Here is a 22,558-nt window from a genome sequence, read left to right as displayed (position 1 = left end):
ACCAGTTTTATTTTTATTTATTTGTCTCAGTAAGGGTTGAGGAGGGGAAGTGGAAAACGAATAGGTTAGGTCTGCCTTTTACAAAGGCCAGACCAGTGGGCGGTTTCAAAGGCAAAGCTAAATATAAATAAATCTTTGTTTGGGGGCCTTATATAATTGAATTGTATTTCACCTATCATGTTAGTAAAACCACAGCATAGCTTACAGCTATGTCAAAGATACACCTACTATTCTAAGATGTGTTTCCTTCCTCAACCGTAACTCCTGGGGGCTGTGACAATCCCATTCCAGTTGCCACAGACATCTCCTCCTTGTTCCTCATGAGAAAAGTTTCTTCTTAACGGTGGTCTATTTGTTGGCTTGTTTATCGAGAGGCACCTTTCAAATTGTCTAACTTCAAAAATATGGGAGTTTGTTTATAACAGAAAAATAAACCTAAAAAGGCCATTGCAATTTGAACTAAAATTCAAATCTCAGGAAGAGGAGATTTGTTTGGAATTAAGATTTAGAAAGTTGTGATTGAGGACATCTATTTGCTGGCTGATGGGACTGAATGGCTGGAACAAAGGAGATGAAGTGGTAGCATGTAGACTGGCTGCTGTGATCTCACCACGGTGCTTAGCATTTCATCTGGGGGAGAAGAAACGAGAGTAACAGGTGATGTGCCATAAACAAGGAAGTCCCACCATCTTCCATTTCTTTCTTTTTTGTTTTTTTACAGAGAAGAAATCTTATTTTTATGAGAGAGTTAAGAAGCCACTAAGATACTTACTTCCAAGGTATTATCTTCGGTCATGCTCCCTATCTTCTTTTTAGGGAATATTCAGCCCCTACAGCTACCACAAATGCAGCAAATCCCCATTTGAATTCTTTTAATAACGCACCAACAAAGAAAACATCGTTTCCAAAGTCGCCTTGTATCTCCAAGCTTCACTGTGGTCCCACAGATCCCTTAGCCCTCATGGGCCCAACTTCTCCTGGACAGTGTCTAATGGGGTCCCTTCTATCTTCCATTGTTGATAATCAGGAAGTTACACTTTACTGTGACCATGTACATGTCCACGTCCATGGGCCACGCCTGACCCACGGCAAACTGACCTCTCAGAACACTCATTATTCAGCTCTCCAGCCAGAGCCACCATCTTCCATTTCTGAGACCCATTACGATGCTCTTCCATTAAGCAAGAGCCGAGGGGCATGCCTACAATGCTCCCAAATTATCCTTTTTTTTTTCAATAAATGTATTTTTTTTTTATTATTTATTTTTGGCTGTGTTGGGTCTTCCTTGCTGTGCACAGGCTTTCTCTAGTTGTAGTGAGGGCGTGCTTCTCATTGCCGTGGCTTCTCTTGTTGCAGAGCACGGGCTCTAGGTGCGTGGGTTTCAGTAGTTGCAGCACATGGGCTCAGTAGTTGTGGCTCGCAGGCTCTAGGGTGCAGGCTCGGTAGTTGTGGCACACAGGGCTTAGTTGCTCCACGGCCCAAATTATCCTTTTGTCGTTCCTCAGGCCTCTCGTTCCACCTGGCCCACCCAACCGTCTACTCTTCCACCCCCTGGGTGGGGCGTGGGGAGAGGTCTATGAAACATGTCTCTTCCCTCAGTTACAGATGGGGATGAGACATAGGACTCCTCTACTCTCAGATTCCCCAAATCAATGCTGTGGGTTGTGGCGGAGCGGCGTCCTAACCTTCCTCTGCTCACACTCAGGGAACTCAATGGTAGGGGTAGGGAACAGGATACTCCAGCCCATCCCTGCTCTCCGCTGACTCTCCTTCCCAGCCGGAGGGTCTTTAGTCAAGAGAGGTTGGGGAGGGTATGTAAGTGTGTGTACCCTGAATTCTTCAGGGTCCCGCTTTTTTTTCTTTCTTTTTTTGGCCACGCCGCGCGGCATGTGGGATCTTAGTTCCCCGAGCAGGGATCGAACCCGTGCCCGCTGCAGTGGAAGCGTGGAGTCCTAACCACTGGACAGCCAGGGAAGTCCTGCCAAATAGTAGCTTTAAATGACAAAAGAGTTTTATCTCACAGCTCCCGAAGATCAGGAATCCGGGCATGGCTTAGCTGGGTCCTCTGGCTCAGGCTTTCTCGCAAGACTGCAAGCAAGGTTTCCTGTAGGGCTGCAGTCACCTTACTGTTCAACTGGGGGTGGGAGGGTCTGTTTCCAAGCTTACCCCTGGTCGTTGGCCGACCTCAGGTCCTCAATAACCATGAGCCAGAGACATCAGTTTCTTGCCATGTGGACCTCTCCACAGGACAGCTCACAATATGGCAGCTTGCTTCCCCTGAGCCAAGGGCTCCAAACATGAGAGAGAGAGAGAGAGAGAGAGAGAGAGAGGGAGAAAGTCACAGTCTTTTGTAACCTACTCACTTTTGCCACACCCTACTTGTTAGAAGGGAGTCACTAGGTCCAGCCCATACTCAGGGAGAGAAGGTTCACAAGGACATGACCACTGGGAACCGTTTTAGGTGCTGCCTGCCACACTAAGTGATTTTCTTCTTGCTGACCATTATTGTCCTTACCATCCTGTCTTTATAAGATGAACTAGGCCATGTGATATGGCCAACCAGTCAACCCAGGCCTGGTAGTCCATACTTGAAGCACGTCCTGCCTTCTTCAACTAATACAGTGGTGTGCTTTTTAAAAATGAATACATAATGAAGCTGGGGGTGGGTGAGTGGGGGAGTCTTTTATAGCAATCTCATTGTTTGGATGTGTTCAGGTATTGGGACTCCCAGATCTACAATCTGTAGCATTTAGAGGCATGAGGCTCCCCTCCCTCAGAATGGGCCTATATCCTCTCCAGCATAGCCCTGGAAGCCCTTTGCACTACCTATGCTCTATTGAATGTCAGGGAGTTAGAGTAATTATGCAGGAAAAGACTCAAGGTTTCCCACTGAGTGTCTAGGTCTAGGAAATGCAGCTGAATAGAGTAACAATGCCAAGGGACGATCAGGCTTGCTGTACTCTTCAGACTTTGTTCTGAATAGTCTTGGGAGCACAAGCTGAGATGTGGAGAGGCTTATGAAGGCGGGTGGTTTGGGAAGGAAAGAGGAAATGCAATGGACAAGAAAGGTGCTGAAGATGACATTCTGCTAACCCTGTGGGGGAGCTTAGCAAGTCATGTCATCCCTCTGGGCTTGAGTTCATCCTCTCAGAAATGCCAGGTTTGAAGCATATAATCTCTAAATTTTATGGGTAAATGACCAGTAGAAAGAATTTATGAGAAAGCTAGTAAGGAATGAGTTTAGTTGTTGGAAAGAAAAGGGGATGAGTCAGTGCTGACTCATCTGTAAGTGATGACTTACTAAGAAGTTACTGAAAACAATTTATGAGATGTAAAAAATATCATACTGCATACTTTTTCCTAATTTTAATAAAATTTCACGTTGGTATAAAGACTACTGTTTTGTGGGCTTCCCTGGTGGCACAGTGGTTAAGAAACCGCCTGCCAATGCAGGGGACACGGGTTCGAGCCCTGGTCTAGGAAGATCCCACATGCCGCGGAGCAACTAAGCCCGTGTGCCACAACTACTGAGCCCGTGTGCCACAACTACTGAACCTGTGCTCTAGAGCCCGTGCGCTGCAACCACAGAAGCCACCGCAATGCGAAGCCCGCACACCACAACGAAGAGTAGCCCCTGTTTGCCACAACTAGAGAAAGCCCGCATGCAGCAACAAAGACCCAACACAGCCAAAAATAAATTAAAAAAAAAAAAAGATTACTGTTTTGTAAATACAGAGCTTCTTTCCTTTTGGAAGCAACCACTTACTATTCTTCTCTTCAATCCCTCCCCCCACCACACACGCGCACACACACACACCATCCACATGATTACCATGGAAGCCACCATGTTAGTGTGCCGTGATTCTACCCTTGTCTGCAGGTAACTGGTGCACTTGTCTGAGCTGGGACGCTCCTAATCCTTAACCGGTTTGGATCTAGAAACAGGTGGTCTAGTCTTTCTTAAGAATCTCAGGACTATGAATGTGAAGCTGGGGCATTCAGGGACCACACCTTCTCTTACTTGGACCAGGGAAAACTGGTCTGGAAAGTAAGGAGGAAGCAAAGTAGACGTACGGAGGAAAGCCACTGAGATGGAGAAAGAACACACCAGCATTTGCATTACTGGTTCCAGTAATTGCTGAGGCTGGGCTGTTTTCTTGTCATTTAGTTTCTTAGATAGAACAGGATTCTCATTAACTCCTCCCTTTGGTTAAAGCATATTTGATTTGGTTTTCTGTCTCTTGCAACCAAAGGGGGGAAAAAACCTAACTTATTCACAAGTTCATTATTAGAAACAATTGTTAAATTATTAAAAGTATAAGGAAGAACACAAAAAGTGACCAATAATTCTACCAGTTTGAGATAACTTCTCCTAACATTTTGGAATATTTTTCCTGTCACTTTTCTATGCATTTACATAAAGGAAATTAGACATTTGACAGGAGTTTTAAATTCATACTTTTTTCACTTAAGGATTAGGTTGTGGGCATTTTCTTGTGTCAATCAATATATTCTTCAAAAATATCATTTTTATAACTCTGACAATTTATGTTCATGAGAAGTAAGTGACTGGATCTGGTTGACATTTTGGAAAGATTCTGGCCGTGGAGTGGGGATCAGATTGGAGGTAAACATCCAGAAAGATGAGATCAGAGGCACTGAGAGAGGAGTCCAGGTGACCGCCCAAGTTGGTTAAGATGAGGGTGGTGACAGTGAGGATGGACAGAAGAGGAAGGACTCCGAGGCCACGTAGTAGGTAGACTCAATGGGCTGTGGGGTTAATTAGGGTCAGGGAGTAAAGGGAAACAAGACATCTAGAATGACTAAGTGAATGGTACAGCCATTTATGAAGACACAATTCTGGAGGAGAAGCAAGTTTGGAGGGAATAAAATGAGTTTAATTTTGGACATGTTGAGTTCTAAGTGCTTTGCAGACATTCAAGTCTTGATTTTTAATTAATTAATTAATTGATTGATTGATTGATTATTTTTTTTAAAAATTTATTTATTTTTGGCTGCGTTTGGTCTTCATTGCTGTGCACAGGTGTTCTCTAGTTGCGGCGAGCGGGGGCTACTCTTCGTGTGGTGCACGGGCTTCTCATCGCTGTGGCTTGTCTTGTTGCAGAGCACGGGCTCTAGGCACGCGGGCTTCAGTAGTTGTGGCACGAGGGCTCAGTAGTTGTGGCACACGGGCTTAGGTGCTCCGCGGCATACGGGATCTTCCCGGACCAGGGCTTGGGCTTGAACCGGTGTTCCCTGCATTGGCAGGCGGATTCTTAACCACTGCACCACCAGGGAAGCCCTCAAGTCTTGATATATGGGTAGCAAGCAGGAGATAAAGATTTGGAGTAGAGACAGGAGATAAGGATTTGGGAGTCATCTGCATCCATGAGGTGATTAAAGCCACAGGAATGAATAACGTCACCCAGGAAGAGGGTTAAGAGTGAGAAGGGACCTGAGGAGGATAGAAGAAAGAATCTCTGTCAAGGAAACTAAGGAGGAGGAGCCAGAAGGGTAGGAAGAAAAGTAGGGGAGTATAATATCATGGAGCCCAAGAGAAGAGACTTATTCAAGGAGGAGGAAACGGCCCACAGCGCTGACCACCGAGGGAGTCAGGCAAGGTCTGGCAGACGTCGTCGACAGCCACCTTCCCCATGTCCATTCTCCCCTTCTTCTTGGCTTGTCACACTCAGTCCTAACTGCTACACAAGATGAGAACTGAAAAGTGTCCTTTGGGTTTGGTGGCATGGAGCTCACTGTGTTCTTGAGACAACAGGCTCAGAAGTTTGGGGTGGACTGAGAAGTGAGTGTGAGGTGGGACAGCGAAAACCCGAAGTGAAGAGGACTCAAGCTCAGCTGCTGGAGGGCAGGAGTGGGGTGGGGAGTGTAGGTCTGGGGGAAGGTAGGATCAAGACATGGGTTGGTTTGTTTTGAGATAAACTAAAGCAGAGCTCATTGAAATACTGATGGGCAGGATCAGCAGAGACTGAAGGACAAGGGAGACAGAAGGTAAGAGAGCAAAGTTTCCTGAGCAGATAACACAGATGACAGGTGACAGCAGCCAGCACACAGGTCCTGCGGCTCCATACAGGTGTCTTCCACTGTAACAGGAGGGACAGAGAGGAAAACGGTGGGATAAAGGCAATGGGAAGCCAGGGGTGACAGGGACTGTGGAGCACGAGCCACAGCCTCCCTGAACACAGTGCTGAGTTAGAGCCACAGAGCTAGGGGGGGGCTTCCTTCCTATCTTCTCTATTAATAAATCCTGGGCTTCCCTGGTGGCGCAGTGGTTAAGAATCCGCCTGCCAATGCAGGGGACACGGGTTCGAGCCCTGGTCCGGGAAGATCCCACATGCCGCGGAGCAACTAAGCCCGTGCGCCACAACTACTGAGCCTGAGCTCTAGAGCCCGAGAGCCACAACTATAGAAGCCCGCGCACCTAGAGCCTGTGCTCCGGAACAAGAGAAACCACCGCTATAAGAAGCCCACGCACCACAGCGAAGAGCAGCCCCCGCTCACTGCAACCAGAGAAAGCCTGCGTGCATCAAGGAAGACCCAACGCAGCCAAAAATATAAATAAATACATAAATCCTATCTTTTCTATTAATCTCCAGTGATGGCTCTGTTCACAAATATCAAAGCCAATCTTTTATAATACTATAACAAATCTGAGACCAAATAGTCTAAATTCATCTCCTCCTGAATTAGCCTCTTCAACATGTATGTACTGGGTCAGAATATTATACAGTGGGGTTACAGTGTCCAGGCACATCACTTCTGTATCCTACTGGATACCTCTAAGGAAAATGAACCTCAACCGCCAGCAGCCAGAATGGAAAGAGAAGCCTCAAAAAGAAACTTGCATGGATATCCACATGGAATGCAATGAAGTTGGACCCTTACCCTTATTTCTGGGCTCTCTATTCCGTTCCATTGATCTATATGTCTGTTTTTGTGCCAGCACCAAATCATATGTCTGATAAGGGGCTTGTGTCAAGAATATATTAAAAATATATATATATAAAGAACTCTTAACTCAAAAAGACTACACAATTTAAAAATGAACAAAGAATCTGAATAGACATTTCTCCAACTCCCATGAAGATAGATAAATGGCCAACAAGCCCATGAAAAGGTGCTCAACATCATTAGTCATCAGGGAAATGCGAATAAAAACACCACTTCACACCAACTAGGATGACTAGAATCGAAAAGTCAGATAATAACCAGTACTGGTGAGGTGTGGAGAAATCGCAATCCTCATACACTGCTGAGGAGAATATAAAATGGTGCAGCCACTCCGGGCAACAGCTTGGCAGTTTCTCAAGAAGTTATACAAAGAGTTACTCTTGACCCAGACGTTGCACTGCTAGATACATACCCAAGAGAAATAAAAACATATGTCCACACACAAACTTGCACACAGATGTTCCTAACAGCATTATTCGTAATAGCCAAGATGTGGAAATAACCCAAACACCCAAACTAACGAATGGATAAACCACATGTGGTAAATCCATACAACAGCTTGTTATTAGGCCACACAAAGGAATGAAGCTCTGATATGTGCTATATGTAGATGAACCTTGAAAACATTCTGCTAAGTGGAAGAAACTGATCACAGAAGACCACATACATGATTCTGTTCATATAAAATGTCCAGAATAAGCAAATATATAGAGCCATAGACTAGTGGTTATCTAAGGCTGGGGGAACATGGGGGTTGGGGAGTGATGGGTAAGGGTTTCTTTTGGAGGCGATGAAAATGTTCTATAATTGATTGTGGTGATGGTTGCACAACTGTGAATATATTAAAAACTATTGATTTGTACACCTTAAATGGGTGAATTGTATGGTATGTGAATTATATCTCACTAAAGCTGTTACCTGCCCCTGCCTCCAAAAAAAAGACAAAGAAACTCTCAGCTAAAGGGCAGCTTCCTTCTACCCAGCCTGTTCTCTCTGTGAGTCACGGATACTCTCAACCACCTGGTCTAAGTAGAGGGGTACCCAAAATGTGGGTCACTGGGATACAGTCATGGAACTGTATCTCTGCACTGAGCAGCCATGGGCATGGTGCTGGATCATGGGTCTCAGTTGCCCTTTGTCTCAACAACTTGGCTCCCTTCTGCCTGAGCCAGTCCAGGATAAGTTCTCCTTGTGCCTACAACACACTGAGCCCTTATTCCCTGGCACGTGCTATGTTATTGCGAAGAAAACCAACAAGTTTTGAATCTGCTCACATAGTAGAAGTATACATCAAACTTGTTAGGCAAAGGCAGGAAATGGTATGTGTTACATTACATTTTTCTTACCACCTACTATAAACAGAGGCTGTTTAATGTCTTGGTTTTTGCTCATTTAAAAAAAAAAAAATCACAAAATATTTCTTGAATTCTGACTGCCCTTTCCTAGTGCTTCATAGCTTAGAGGATTTGGGGTGGTGTTGCACATTTGAGAATGTTATTGCACTTGAAAAGGCTGGCAGGGGTCCTTGAAATTGAATGACGAATGTAGGGGTACTCTGGAATTGAAAACACTGCAATTATTTTCATTTTATTTTATTTAATTAAACAAAATTTGCTAATTTACAGTAAGGATTGAATCATAATCATCTAGTTAATTTTGCCACTTCCTGTGAGGCAAGGGACAGTGTGGGTCGAACCTTCAAGAATTCTGGGAAATCAGGCCCTGTAACCAGAAGCTCTGAGGCAGGATGAAATTCAACCTCCTGGTAGAAATAGCAAGGGCATTTAGAAATGCCCACAGACTTTGAGGATGTACAAAAATAGTACCCCTTTATAAAAAGAGGAGCCACAGGTAGTCCCACATTTGGAATCTGGGGAGAAATCAGAGAATTTATCTTGAGGTAGGAGAGAGCTGAAAGGGTTAGTTGAGGAATGGGCTTTACAAAGCCTTTTACGATGCTCTCTGAGGAGCTATTATATAAAATGCATTGGAACTCTACCACCTAATTTAGAGGAATTTCCAGAAGACCATGCTGAGTGATTAAGGCAAGATAAAGAGATATGGGTGTAATCAACACCCTCCCAAATTCATATGGTCTCTCAGAGAGTCCCCAGCAGGGTTGAGCCCCATTGCTCACAGCAGTAACTTGCTCATGAAGGCACTTTGCTTGCCCTTTCCTGTCCTAATTCCCCAGTCTTTCACACTGCTGCCTGGGATCACCTGCCAAATAAACTACTTGCACCCAAACCTTTGTCTCAGAGTCGGCCAATTCAAACTAAGACATGGAGACCTTAGGCGGCAGCCACCCACAGGCAGACTTCATATACCCCAAGCCTCGCATACAACTCTAAGGAACAAGGGAGGAGTCCCCCAGATACAACTATGATTGAACATCCAGTAACTCTAACTATATATCATGACTGAATTGATGTCATGACTTGATCTAAGTCAATTTGGCCATGCTGCATTTGTGACATTCTTCTGTAAGTCAGTAGCTTCTGGAAATCAGAGATAGGTGGGGGCTATAGCTCCCTGGCACCATCACCACAACCTCCTTAGGAGATGGTGTTTTATGATGAAAGCCAGTCTGGGACCAAGTCTACCAGATGTGTGAACATTTATTAACAGCACAAAACAATAGTATTTCTTGTTCTTTGGTTGTGGGAGATGTCCCCCTCTCTGTCCGCAGGCCTCCACTAAGTGTCCTGCATGAAAGTTTCACTTCCAAGATAGATGCAATGAGACAGCAGAACCGGCCCACCCTGTGGTCTGTCAAGTGACCTGGAGCTCATGGGACCAATGAGGTTTTTAGACCTTGTGCTCTGTTCCAAACAGTTTACACTGCTGGGACTGAGGGATATGTTTACCCTATAGGTCTGAGGATGGGGCCTCTATGGCATTTCTAGCCAAGTGCAGACCCCAAACACCTACACATCTCACCACTGGAAGATCCTCAACAAACCCTTTGAGGTAGATTTTGAATATTTGAAGTGCTTATGTAGCCACCTTTGGAAGTTGGATTCCTGTTTAGGGTATTTCAAATGCTAACTGCTCCTGGTTAAATTTACACACACACACACACACACACACCCTCTGTTTACATAAAGTATTTAAATGACCACACAATAATAGCTAACATTTATTGACCATCTACTATGTGATAGACACTTAAAAGGAACTCATCTTTAACCCTCCAACGCTCCAATAAGGTGGGTTCTATGAATGTTGCCATTTTACAGATGAGGAAACTGAGAGGGAGGGACGGTAACTCCCTCACCCAAGTCCCACAGTTTGTAAGTTGCGAATCAGGGGTTCAGACTCAGGCAGTCTGGCTCTAGAGAGGCCAGCCCCTTAACCATCACATTTCACCGCCCCCAATGAGGGGCAGTGATAGTTAATTTAAAGAAATATAGAAATATGATATTCCTGGAGACTGGTTCAAGATGGTGGAGTAGAAGGACGTACATTCACTCCCTCTTGCAAGGGCACCGGAATCACAACTAACTGCTGAACAATCAACAACAGGAAGACACTGGAACTCACCAAAAAAGATACCCCCCATCCAAAGACAAAGGAATAGCCACAATGAGACGGTAGGAGGGGTGCAATCACAATAAAATCAAATCTCATAACTGCTGGGTGGGTGACTCACAAACTGGAGAACACTTATACCACAGAAGTCCACCCACTGGAGTGAAGGTTCTGAGCCCCATGTCAGGGTTCCCAACCTGGGGGTCTGGCAACGGGAGGAGGAATTCCTAGAGAATCAGACTTTGGAGGCTAGCGGGATTTGACTGCAGGACTTTGACAGCACTGGGGGAAACAGAGACCCCACTCTTGGAGGGCACACACAAGTAGTGAGCGCATCAGGACTCGGGAAGGAGCAGTGACCCCATAGGAGACTGAACCAGACCTACCTGCTAGTGTTGGAGGGTCTCCTGCAGAGGCAGGGGGTGGCTGTGGCTCACCATGGGGACAAGGACACTGGCAGCAGAAGTTCTGGGAAGTACTCCTTAGCATGAGCCCTCCCAGAGTCCACCATTAGCCCCACCAAAGAGCCGGGTAGGCTCCAGTGCTGGGTCGCCTCAGGCCAAAAAACCAACAGGGAGGGAACCCAGCCCCACCCATCAGCAGACAAGCAGATTAAAGTTTTACTGAGCTCTGCCCACCAGAGCAACACCCAGCTCTACCCACCACCAGTTCCTCCCATCAGGAAGCCTGCACAAACCTCTGAGATAGCCTCATCCACCAGAGGGCAGACAGCAGAAGCAAGAAGAACTACAATCCTGCAGCCTGTGGAAGGAAAACCACATTCACAGAAAGATAGACAAAATGAAAAGGCAGAGGACTTTGTACCAGACGAAGGAACAAGATAAAACCCCAGAAAAACAACTAAATGAAGGGGAGATAGGCAACCTTCCAGAAAAAGAATTCAGAATAATGATAGTGAAGATGATCCAGGACCTCGGAAAAAGAATGGAGGCAAAGATCGAGAAGATGCAAGAAATGTTTAACAAAGACCTAGAAGAATTAAAGAACAAACGCCTAGAAGAATTAAAGAACAAACAGAGATGAACAATACAATAACTGAAATGAAAAATACACTAGAAGGAATCAATAGCAGAATAACTGAGGCAGAAGAATGGATAAGTGACCTGGAAGACAGAATGGTGGAATTCACTGCTGCAGAACAGAATAAAGAAAAAAGAATGAAAAGAAATGAAGACAGCCTAAGAGACCTCTGGGACAACAACAAACGAAACAACATTTGCATTATACAGGTCCCAGAAGGAGAAAAGAGAGAGAAAAGACCCAAGAAAATATTTGAAGAGATTACAGTCGAAAACTTCCCTAACATGGGAAAGGAAATAGCCACCCAAGTCCAGGAAGTACAGAGAGTCCCAGGCAGGATAAACCCAAGGAGAAACACGCCAAGACACACAGTAATCAAACTGACAAAAATTAAAGACGAAGAAAAATTATTGAAAGCAGCAAGGGAAAAATGACAAATAATATACAAGGGAACTCCCATAAGGTTAACAGCTGATTTCTCAGCAGAAACTCTACAAGCCAGAAGGGAGTGGCATGATATATTTAAAGTGATGAAAGGGAAGAACCTACAACCAAGATTACTCTACCCAGCAAGGATCTCATTCAGATTCAACGGAAAAATCAAAAGCTTTATGGACAAGCAAAAGCTAAGAGAATTCAGCACCACCAAACCAGCTCTACAACAAATGCTAAAGGAACTTCTCTAAGTGGGAAACACAAGAGGAAAAAAGGACCTACAAAAACAAACCCGTAACAATTAAGAAAATGGTAATAGGAACATACATATCGATAATTACCTTAAACATGAATGGATTAAATGCTCCAACCAAAAGACAGAGGCTCGCTGAATGGTACAAAAACAAGACCCATATATATGCTGTCTACAAGAGACCTACTTCAGACCTAGGAACACATGCAGACTGAAAGTGAGGGGATGGAAAAAGATATTCCATGCAAATGGAAATCAAAAGAAAGCTGGAGTAGCAATACTCATATCAGATAAAATATTTTAAAATAAAGAATGTTACAAGAGACAAGGAAGAACACTACATAATGATCAGGGATCGATCCAAGAAGAAGATATAACAATTGTAAATATATATGCACCCAACATAGGAGCTGTTCAATACATAAGGCAACTGCTAACAGCTATAAAAGAGGAAATTGACAGAAACACAATAATAGTGGGGGACTTTTTAATGCCTCACTTACACCAATGGACAGATCATCCAGACAGAAAATTAATAAGGAAACACAAGCTTTAAATGACACAATAGACCAGATAGATTTAACTGATATTTATAGGACATTCCATCCAAAAACAGCAAATTACACTTTCTTCTCAAGTGCGCACAGAACATTCTCCAGGATAGATCACATCTTGGGTCACAAATCAAGCCCCAGTAAATTTAAGAAAATTGAAATCATATCAAGCATCTTTTCCGACCACAATGAGATTAGAAATCAATTACAGGGGAAAAAAATGTAAGAAACACAAACACATGGAGGCTAAACAATACGTTACTAAATAACCAAGAGATCACTGAAGAAATCAAAGAGGAAATCAAAAAATACCTTCAGACAAATGACAATGAAAACACAACTATCCAAAACTTATGGATGCAGCAAAAGCAGTTCTAAGAGGGAAGTTTATAGCAATACAAGCCTACCTCAAGAAACAAGAAAAATCTCAAATAAGCAATCTAAACTTACACCTAAAGGAACTAGAGAAAGAAGAAGAAACAAAACCCAAAGTTAGTAGAAGGAAAGAAATCATAAAGATCAGAGCAGAAATAAATGAAATAAAAAACAAAACAATAGCAAAGATCAATAAAACTAAAAGCTGGTTCTTTGAGAAGATAAACAAAATTGATAAACCATTAGCCAGACTCATCAAGAAAAAGAGGGAGAGGACTCAAATCAATAAAATTAGAAATGAGAAAGGAGAAGTTACAACGGACTCAGCAGAAATACAAAGCATCCTAAGAGACTACTACAAGCAACTCTATGCCAATAAAATGGACAACCTGGAAGAAATGGACAAATTCTTGGAAAGGTATAAGCTTCGAAGACTGAACCAGGAAGAAACAGAAAATATGAACAGACCAATCACAAGTAATGAAATTAAAACTGTGATTAAAAATCTTCCAACAAACAAAAGTCCAGGACCAGATGGCTTCACAGGTGAATTCTATCAAACATTTAGAGAAGAGCTAACACCCATCCTTCTCAAACTCTTCCAAAAAATTGCAGAGGAAGGAACACTCCCAAACTCATTCTATGAGGCCACCACCACCCTGACACCAAAACCAGACAAAGATACTACAAAAAAAGAAAATTACAGACCAATATCACTGATGAATATAGATGCAAAAGTCCTCAACAAAATACTAGCAAACAGAATCCAACAACACATTAAAAGGATCATACACCATGAACAAGTGGGATTTTTCCAGGGATGCAAGGATTCTTCAGTATATGCAAATCAATCAATGTGATACATCACATTAACAAATTGAAGAATAAAAACCATATGATCATCTCAATAGATGCAGAAAAAAGATTTTGACAAAATTCAACACCCATTTATGATAAAAACTCTCCAGAAAGTGGGCATAGAGGGAAACTACCTCAACATAATAAAGGCCATATACGACAAACCCACAGCAAACATCATTCTCAATGGTGAAAAACTGAAAGCATTTCCTCTAAGATCAGGAACAAGACAAGGATGTCCACTGTCGCCACTATTATTCAACATAGTTTTGGAGCTGGAGGAATCGGACTCCCTGACTTCAGACTACACTACAAAGCTACAGTAATCAAGACAACATGGTACAGGCACAAAAACAGAAATATAGATCAATGGAACAGGACAGAAAGCCCAGAGATAAACCCACGCACCTATGGTCAGTTAATCTATGACAAAGGAGGCAAGGATATACAATGGAGAAAAGACAGTCTCTTCAATAAGTGGTGCTGGGAAAACTGGACAGCTATATGTAAAGGAATGAAATTAGAACACTTCCTAACACTATACACAAAAATAAACTCAAAATGTATTAGAGACCTAAATGTAAGACCGGACACTATAAAACTCTTAGAGGCAAACATAGGAAGAACACTCTTTGACATAAATCACAGCAAGATCTTATTTGACCCACCTCCCAGAGTAATGGAAATAAAAACAAAAATAAACAAATGGACCTAATGAAACTTCAAAGCTTTTGCAAAGCAAAGGAAACTACAAACAAGACGAAAAGACAACCCTCAGAATGGGAGAAAATATTTGCAAACAAATCAACAGACAAAGGATTAATCTCCAAAATATATAAACAGCTCATGCAGGTCAATATTAAAAAACCAAACAACCCAATCGAGAAATGGACAGAAGACCTAAATAGATATTTCTCTAAAGAAGACATACAGGGCTTCCCTGGTGGCACAGTGGTTGAGAATCTGCCTGCCAACACAGGGGACACGGGTTCGAGCCCTGGTCTGGGAAGATCCCACATGCCGCAGAGCGACTAGGCCCGTGAGCCACAACTACTGAGCCTGCGCGTCTGGAGCCTGTGCTCCGCAACAAGAGAGGCCGCTATAGTGAGAGGCCCGCGCACCGCGATGAAGAGTGGCCCCCACTTGCCACAACTAGAGAAAGCCCTCGCACAGAAACGAAGACCCAACACAGCCAAAAATAAATGAATAAATAAATAAATAAAATTAAAAAAAAAAAAAAAGAAGACATACAGATGGCCAAGAAGCACATGAAAAGCTGCTCAACATCACCAATTATTAGAGAAATGCAAATCAAAAGTACAATGAGGTTTCACCTCACACCAGTTAGAATGGGCATCATCAGAAAATCTACAAACAACAAATGCTGGAGAGGGTGTGGAGAAAAGGGAACCCTTTTGCACTGTTGGTGGGAAAGTAAATTGATACAGCCACTATGGAGAAGAGTACAGAGGTTCCTTAAAAAACTAAATATAGAACTACCATATGACCCAGCAATCCCACTACTGGGCATATACCCAGAGAAAACCATAATTCAAAAAGACACATGTACCACAATGTTCATTGCAGCGCTATTTACAATAGCCAGGACATGGAAGCAACCTAAATGCCTATCAACAGGTGAATGGATAAAGAGTGGTACATATATACAATGAATATTACTCAGCCATAAAAAGGAATGAAATTGGGTCATTTGTAGAGATGTGGATGGATCTAGAAGCTGTCATACAGAGTGAAGTAAGTCAGAAAAAGAAAAACAAATATCGTATATTAATGCATATATGTGGAACCTAAAAAAATGGTACAGATGAACCGGTTTGCAAGGCAGAAATAGAGACACAGATGTAGAGAACAAACGTATGGACACCAAGGGGGGAAAGTGGCGGGGGTGGTGGTGGTGGGGTGAATTGGGAGATTGGGATTGACATGTATACCCTAATATGTATAAAATGGATAACTAATAAGGACTTGCTGTATAAAAATAAATAAATAAAATTAAAAAAAAAAAACGAATTGTGACATTCCTAATGTGACAAAATTTGAGAATTTGACAGAGAAAGATGACTGCATCACATTTAGTGAGCAGTTAGTAGCTGTCAAAGTCTGTGCTGGGAAGGCAAGTAAGTGCCCAGCACACTCAGAGCTGGTAGGAATGGCCCGAGTCCCACACGAAGACCCTGCCCCACAGCTGGCTGGCCCAGACTCTCTGTCCAGGATGTGGAATACGACTAAGATTCCAGTTCAATCTGACTGGCCTCTTGAAAACAGAGTGACTGTGGGAGTTTCATCCCACTTCATCGACTGGAAAGACGAGAAAGCTGGTGTGCAGCGCAGGAGCAGCAAAGAACACTCGGAAAAGACTCCATGGGCTTCAGGAACCAAGACCCAACAGCATCTCCAACTTACACCTTCAAACACACACAATCCCTCTTTTTGGCTTAATATACTGCAACCCAGAGTTCTAACGGATGCACCTATTACATGTTTTGAAGCCGAAAAAAAAAAAAGAAAAAAAAAAAAAATCACATGACTACTTTAGTAAGATTCACGGGCAGCAATGAGAGAAGGGACCAAAAGCAGAGAAAATGGAGTTTAGAATAATGATCCAGGCAACAGAAAATGATGGCGCAGAGACAATGGAAACAGAAAAAGGGGGCAGGTACTTTGACAGCTACTAACTGCTCACTAATTGTGATGCAGTCATCTTTGTCAAATTCTCAAAGGAGGGAAGGGAGGGAGAACACAGACATTCTGGTCCCTTCTCTGAGTTCCATTATATCTTCTTGGTGGCCAGGTAGTTTGATAAGGATAGGGTTTCTCTTCTCCCATAAAAGACTGATATACTCCTATGCACTTTCTTCCCATCTGTTTAGAATTAATTCTTGAAGGGTTTATTTTAAAATGTTTCCAACATTTTATTGTAAAAACTTCCAAACATAGCAAACTTTACGGAATTTTGTGGCTACTCATACTCCCACACACCCAGCTCGAGATCACATCACTGACATTTTGCTAATACTTGCTTTATCACATATTCGGCCATGTCCGTCCCTCTACCCAACCATTAATCCCTCTTACTGTTGGTGCCATTCAAAGTAACATGCAGACAAGAGAGCATTTCCCCCTAAATAATTTGGTGGCAGTATCAACTAGAGTTCAATATTTGCCTAGCTTTCTTTTAATGTACAATTTAAATACAGTGAAACACAGCTTAAATGTACTTTCACTGAGTTTTGGCACACACCTGTACAAGCCAAACACTGATTAAGATGTAGAATGCTACCATCATTCCAGAACAAGCCCTCGGGCCCCCTTCCCAGCCCAGCGCTGTCCCCATACCTCTACCCTCAGCCCAGACAAGCTACTGCTTTTCATCCTAGGTAGTTTGGCTTGGGCTGTGTCCAACTCTCCCTGAGGCACCGCAGTGCATTCCAGGCCGAGGTCCTCAGGTCAGTCTGAGGGATGAAAGGCGGCCCCTCTGCATTCCTTCCCAGCCCAGGAATGGCACGCGCTGTGCCCTTTCAGCGCTGGCGATAAGCAAGCCCTGCACTCGCCTGGCCCCGAACATCTGTGAAGATGATCATTTGAAAAATGACTGGGACTAAAAACAAGAAAGCCACACAGCCTTCCATAAAACTAATATGCAAATCTAAATTAAAAAAACAAAACTACTAACAAAAGCTGGACTGGCTAGCAAAACTGGATTCTCCTAAAAGAAAGCCAAAAGCTTACTGTGTATATTTCCATACGGTTATACACTTCATATCCTTAAATTGCTAAAGGCATAGGGTGTAATAGGAGGATTAAAAACAAAAGAATTTAAAAGAACCTGGGCCTGAACCACAAAATAGACCAAGATGTCTGTGTTTTTAAAGATACAGAACCATCACTCTAACAAATTACTTTCCTGTTCAATATATAAGTGACATTTCGCCAGTTATTTTGTATGACTGGTGGCCAGCTCGGTTGTCAGCATTCTCCTGTGCAAGCCCGTGGACGATCCCTGGTTACACAGGAGCCCACGGCACACACAGGGTCTTGCGTCTCCCATCCCCATCTAATATTTTTAAGGGCGAGAGAGAGTGTGTGTGTTTGGGGGAGGTTGCTGGAAGGGTCTACGTGGAAGGCCGTGTCACTACAGGCCCTGTCCCTGCAGTGGTCCTGCCCCAGGGCGGGCTTCACCGATGCTCTAGAGCCCAGGGGGGCACAAGCGCAGCTGAGGAGCCTCTCCTCCTGCTGAGCAATGTTGACCACAACCATCAGAGGGGCTGGGAAAACAGGCTGGAGTGCAGGCTCCCTCCGCCCCTCGACTCACCTTCCAGGACAGGAGGTGACACGAAGGCACAGGAGCCAGGAGTCTGTTCTCAACAGGAGCCACCTCTCCCCACAGTCCTGTTTCACGCTGGATGGAAAATGCCCCACTCTTCCCCTCCCCTCCCCTCCCCTCCGGTCCCTCCACCACCCTCACCTGGAAACCTAGGAACGAGTAAAACCTGGAGAGAGAGACAGCCGAGTCATCCCAAGTCCAAGAGCTGGTTAACAAACGTGGACAACAGGACTGGAGTCGCCTAGCCTGTAGGGCCAGAACCACTAAATACTTGGGAGTTTAATACAAGTGTCAAAGAACTGACACATCCGAAGGGAATGCGGCAGCAGTGAGGGCTTATGAAGTTCCAGGGATGGCTCAGAGCCGGCTCTGTGACAGAGGAGGTTGGGCCTGGCCGACAGCAGAGGAGGGGCAAGCAGAGCAGGGGTACAGAGAGGGAGAGGGCCACGGGCAGGAAAGGGCAGAGGAGGGAACTTCTCAACCACCACAAGTCATAGGTCTCAATCTAGTAAACGCTAAACTGGCGAATGAGGGAAAAAATCCTACTTGTACACACCATCCCACCCAGGCCAGCGTGCTTATCCTCTCTGGGAGGAAAAGCGAAGCCTTTTCTCTTTCGTGGTTTAACTGAACTCAGATCCCTTCCAGCGACAAAATAACAGCATTATCATTTTACATATCCCCACAAAAGCAAAGAGGCAGTGATATTTAATTTCAGGGATTAAAAATACCTTTTCCCTTTACTTACCCTGTAGGGCTCCTACCCTATTTTATTTTTCGTCACAGTATTTTATCTCCTCCTGAAATTTCAAATCTTTATTTGGTTATTGGTTTCCCACCCACCAACCAACCAATCGACCACCCACAAACACACACACACTGACTAAATGAAAGTAATTATTCCATGTTATATCAACCACACCAAATACAGTATTGTAAATTGTGCTTTAATTTCTGCAATCGGATATGATGCAGTGAAATACAAGTATAAACTCTCATTGTACATCCAGAAAATAAAAAGCACATTTATACAGATTTAGCCCAACAGCTTATTCCCTTTTTTAAAAAAAGTTTTGAATGTAATTAAAGCTAATTTATCTTCAGTGTAAAAACTTGGAGGTATAAACAAACTCAAGATATTATATACAGGAAGCTAATGTACATTTCCAAACGTGCACAGCGCAGCATTTCAGACAAAGTAAATGGTCTCATTTCAGCTTTTACTGTTAAGCATAATCCACATCTCAATCTTGAATAAAAATGTCACAATATATAAACCCATTGAGAATCCTGTACACAAATACAACTTTATAGAAATCTGATTTCAAATATAAATACATAAACTGTCATGACCTTACATGTTACAACAGCTTACTTTTCTATCGTAATTTTATAAAAAAAAAAAAATCATAGAAAAAAATTTCAATGCACATTCAACCACTGTGACAGGGGCCGTGACCTTGTGCCTTTAAACCATACTTTATGGAGTGAAAAGCATCACACCAGGCAATTTTGGAATGAAAATTACTAAGATCTTAAGACTGAAGAGGCTACTGTATAAATATTCCCATTATAATATGGTAACAAAACTAGTTAGCTCCATAGTGTACCTGGGAGGCAGTGGGGCAGGGAAGGGAGGTTAGTGCTAGTTTAAGAAGGCCCACAGAACGTACAAGAAGGTAGCCAACGAACTAGGGTCATTTTAAAATCCCCACTGCAAGCCCAACACTGACCTTACTAGTGAGACTCTTAAGGCAACCAGGACTGGGCATGTGTTTGGCCCCAGATGCATGAATCCTCCCCTCCCCTCAATCTCCACTGTCTTAACACACCAACATGGCGTGGGGAGGACCGCAAAGCAATTTCTTGTGTGTACAAAAGACGATCCAGTGCAAACCGAGAAACTCCTCTTTGTCAATAGTTTCAAAATTTCTTATTGCCCTTGAGCAACTGAAAGTTTTTCTCAACAGGCAATATTCAAATTGGGATCTACACTGGAGAACGAATGGATATAAAAGGCAAACTTTCGATAGGAAACATTCTAATGCGAGATAATTTCTTTCCCCTTCCTTTTGTGGAATTGAACAGGGTTCCATGGAGAATGAAAAAACTGGTCCTTACAAAGTGTACTTTCCTGCATTTAAAAAATATATATCATTTAGACAGCAGATCCAGGAAGGTTACCAGGCATAGTCAAGTTTCTTCTATGGCTTTTTAAATCGCTGAGGTACTATGTGATCACCATCACTTCTGATATTTCTGCTTGACCGCTTCCCTATGAAAGCTACGTTCAACAGTGATCCTACTCATCAGTCTATAAGGTAATAGAATCTGGGGAAACCGTCTTGAGGACGGCGGGCACAGACGCTTGAAGCCCCAGCGTGCTATTAGGAAAAGGCAGAGCAACTGCTTTCAAACACTGCGCGCCTCCAGAAAAATGGAAGCTCCTCTGGGCAAACCAAAGGGAGTCCCCCAGTTTGACCAACAGGTTTAGCAGCAAGATCCTGGGACGACGTGCACCAAGGTGGGGAGCGTGCAGGGGCAGTGGCGAGTGGGTACAGAGCAGGCAGGGGACCCGGAGGTGCCGGCCCACGAGCCAGTCCCCTGTCCCACATAAAGTGACACAGCCTGAGGATGCTGGGAAATGTCAGGATGGTGACACGCGTGGCAAGAGGACGCAGAAAGGAACGATGCTAAGGTTTGGAAATGAAGGCCATACATCTAAATACCTCTATTTGAATCTCTCAACTCGCCACACACACATCAGGTAAAGCTGGACTTGTTCCAAACCGAGAAGGGCTAGAGAGACACTTACTACTCCCGACGACTGGATAAATCACGTCGGCACAGCAAAGATCTGAAGACAGTATGGAGTCCAAGCACATCTTACCAAGGCCCTTTCTAAGTAGTAAACCAGCTACTGCAGGGTCTGTATGATACTAATGCAGAAGACACTGGCCACAGTTGTACTATGGGTCAAGCAGTAACTCCTTTCCACTAATAATACTAGAGCTATGGTTTTAATTGCATAGTCTTTCAGAACCATGGGGGGGAAAAAATGAGAACCAGCTCTTTTCCTGAAGGCCCAGGCTTCCTCCCAGCAGTCAGCTTCAGCGCGACGGCCCGATGCAGACAGCGGACGTGTCTGGCTCCTGCCTCAGCCTGTGACACTCCTCTCTCACCGCCACTGAGCAGACCAGTCACACATCCCCCAGATCCACAAACTCATCTTCTCGCTTGGCCAAGTCTTCTTCATCTCCCAGAGCTTTCCACCCGCTGGTGGGCAGGACTGGCTTGGAGGAATGGCGCTGCAGCAGCGCAAAAGGGAACAAGGAGGACAGGCGGGCCGAGGTCCTCAGCAGCGAGGCGGCCTCTGCCTGGAGGGCCTCCTGGCTGTGGTGTCTCTCCTCGATTTTCTCCTGTAGGCGCTGGACTTCCTCCATCATCTCCAAGAGTTTGCTCAGGGTGGCCACTCTGCCACCCCCCAGGATCTGGGCCTCCGGAATCCACCGCAAGTAGCGCTGGGCCCACACTTTGATCTCTGGGCCCTCGATGTGAGGCAGCAGTAGCCCGTGGTAGTTCGGGGGCTTGCTGCGCCAGCTGTCGTAGAACTCTCGGAAGTTGTCCTGCAGCTCCTCAGAGGAATTAATCAGTTTGCTAATTCTCTTGCCCAGAAGGTTTTTAATTAAATGATCTGTTTCTTCCCTGAAAAATCCTCTTTTGGGAGATGATTTAGATTGGGTGAGTGGCAAAGAAAGTTGTCGTTGATGCTTTGAGAGAAAACACAGATAAAAATCTCTGGTTAGCCGGACAGCACAGTGACAGCTGTTCCCATCAAGGCAGAATCCTGCTTTAACAGAAGTCATGAGATATAAGAACTGCCCCGTGAACATAAGTTCACTGCAACGCTATCACATGCAGAGAGAAAGCAGCGGCGGGCGGGTAGGGGATTCCTGTTTATGCCACAATGCGCGTGTCAGATGCACACCGCGGGTATAAACAAATGGGTGAAACCAGGTGCGGGGCGTTAAGTACTTGTGAAGGACAAGCTTAAGTTAAGATAGGCTGATGATGATTTAGGGGAGTTTGGGGATGAGGCCTATTCATTTTTGAAAGGAGCAAAATGTTTCTTCTTTGAGAAATTTAGGGTGTTCGCTTCCACAATATTCAGAACACCTGTGAGGAAGCGGTGCCGAA

At 44.1% G+C, this 22,558-nt stretch overlaps 2 protein-coding genes across 6 annotated transcripts in view; one reads left to right on the top strand and one right to left on the bottom strand.

The window, feature by feature from the left end:
• Positions 1–22,558, top strand: part of SUB1 (SUB1 regulator of transcription) — a 354,409-nt gene that overhangs the window by 42,421 nt on the left and 289,430 nt on the right. The window lies entirely within an intron of this gene.
• Positions 19,290–22,558, bottom strand: part of MTMR12 (myotubularin related protein 12) — a 66,693-nt gene continuing 63,424 nt past the window's right edge. For all 5 annotated transcript variants that reach the window (XM_082453735.1, XM_082453732.1, XM_082453733.1 and 2 more), the window contains one exon: positions 19,290–22,131. In XM_082453735.1, the coding sequence (XP_082309861.1) occupies positions 21,562–22,131 (570 nt within the window). In that variant the 3' untranslated portion in view covers positions 19,290–21,561. The remainder of the gene's footprint in view (positions 22,132–22,558) is intronic.

Source organism: Balaenoptera physalus (genome assembly GCF_965194825.1).
Source record: "Balaenoptera physalus genome assembly, chromosome: 3".
Classification (NCBI taxonomy): domain Eukaryota; kingdom Metazoa; phylum Chordata; class Mammalia; order Artiodactyla; family Balaenopteridae; genus Balaenoptera; species Balaenoptera physalus.
The sequence above is the reverse complement of the archived record's forward strand: the minus strand, read 5'-3'. Positions and strand labels throughout refer to the sequence as shown.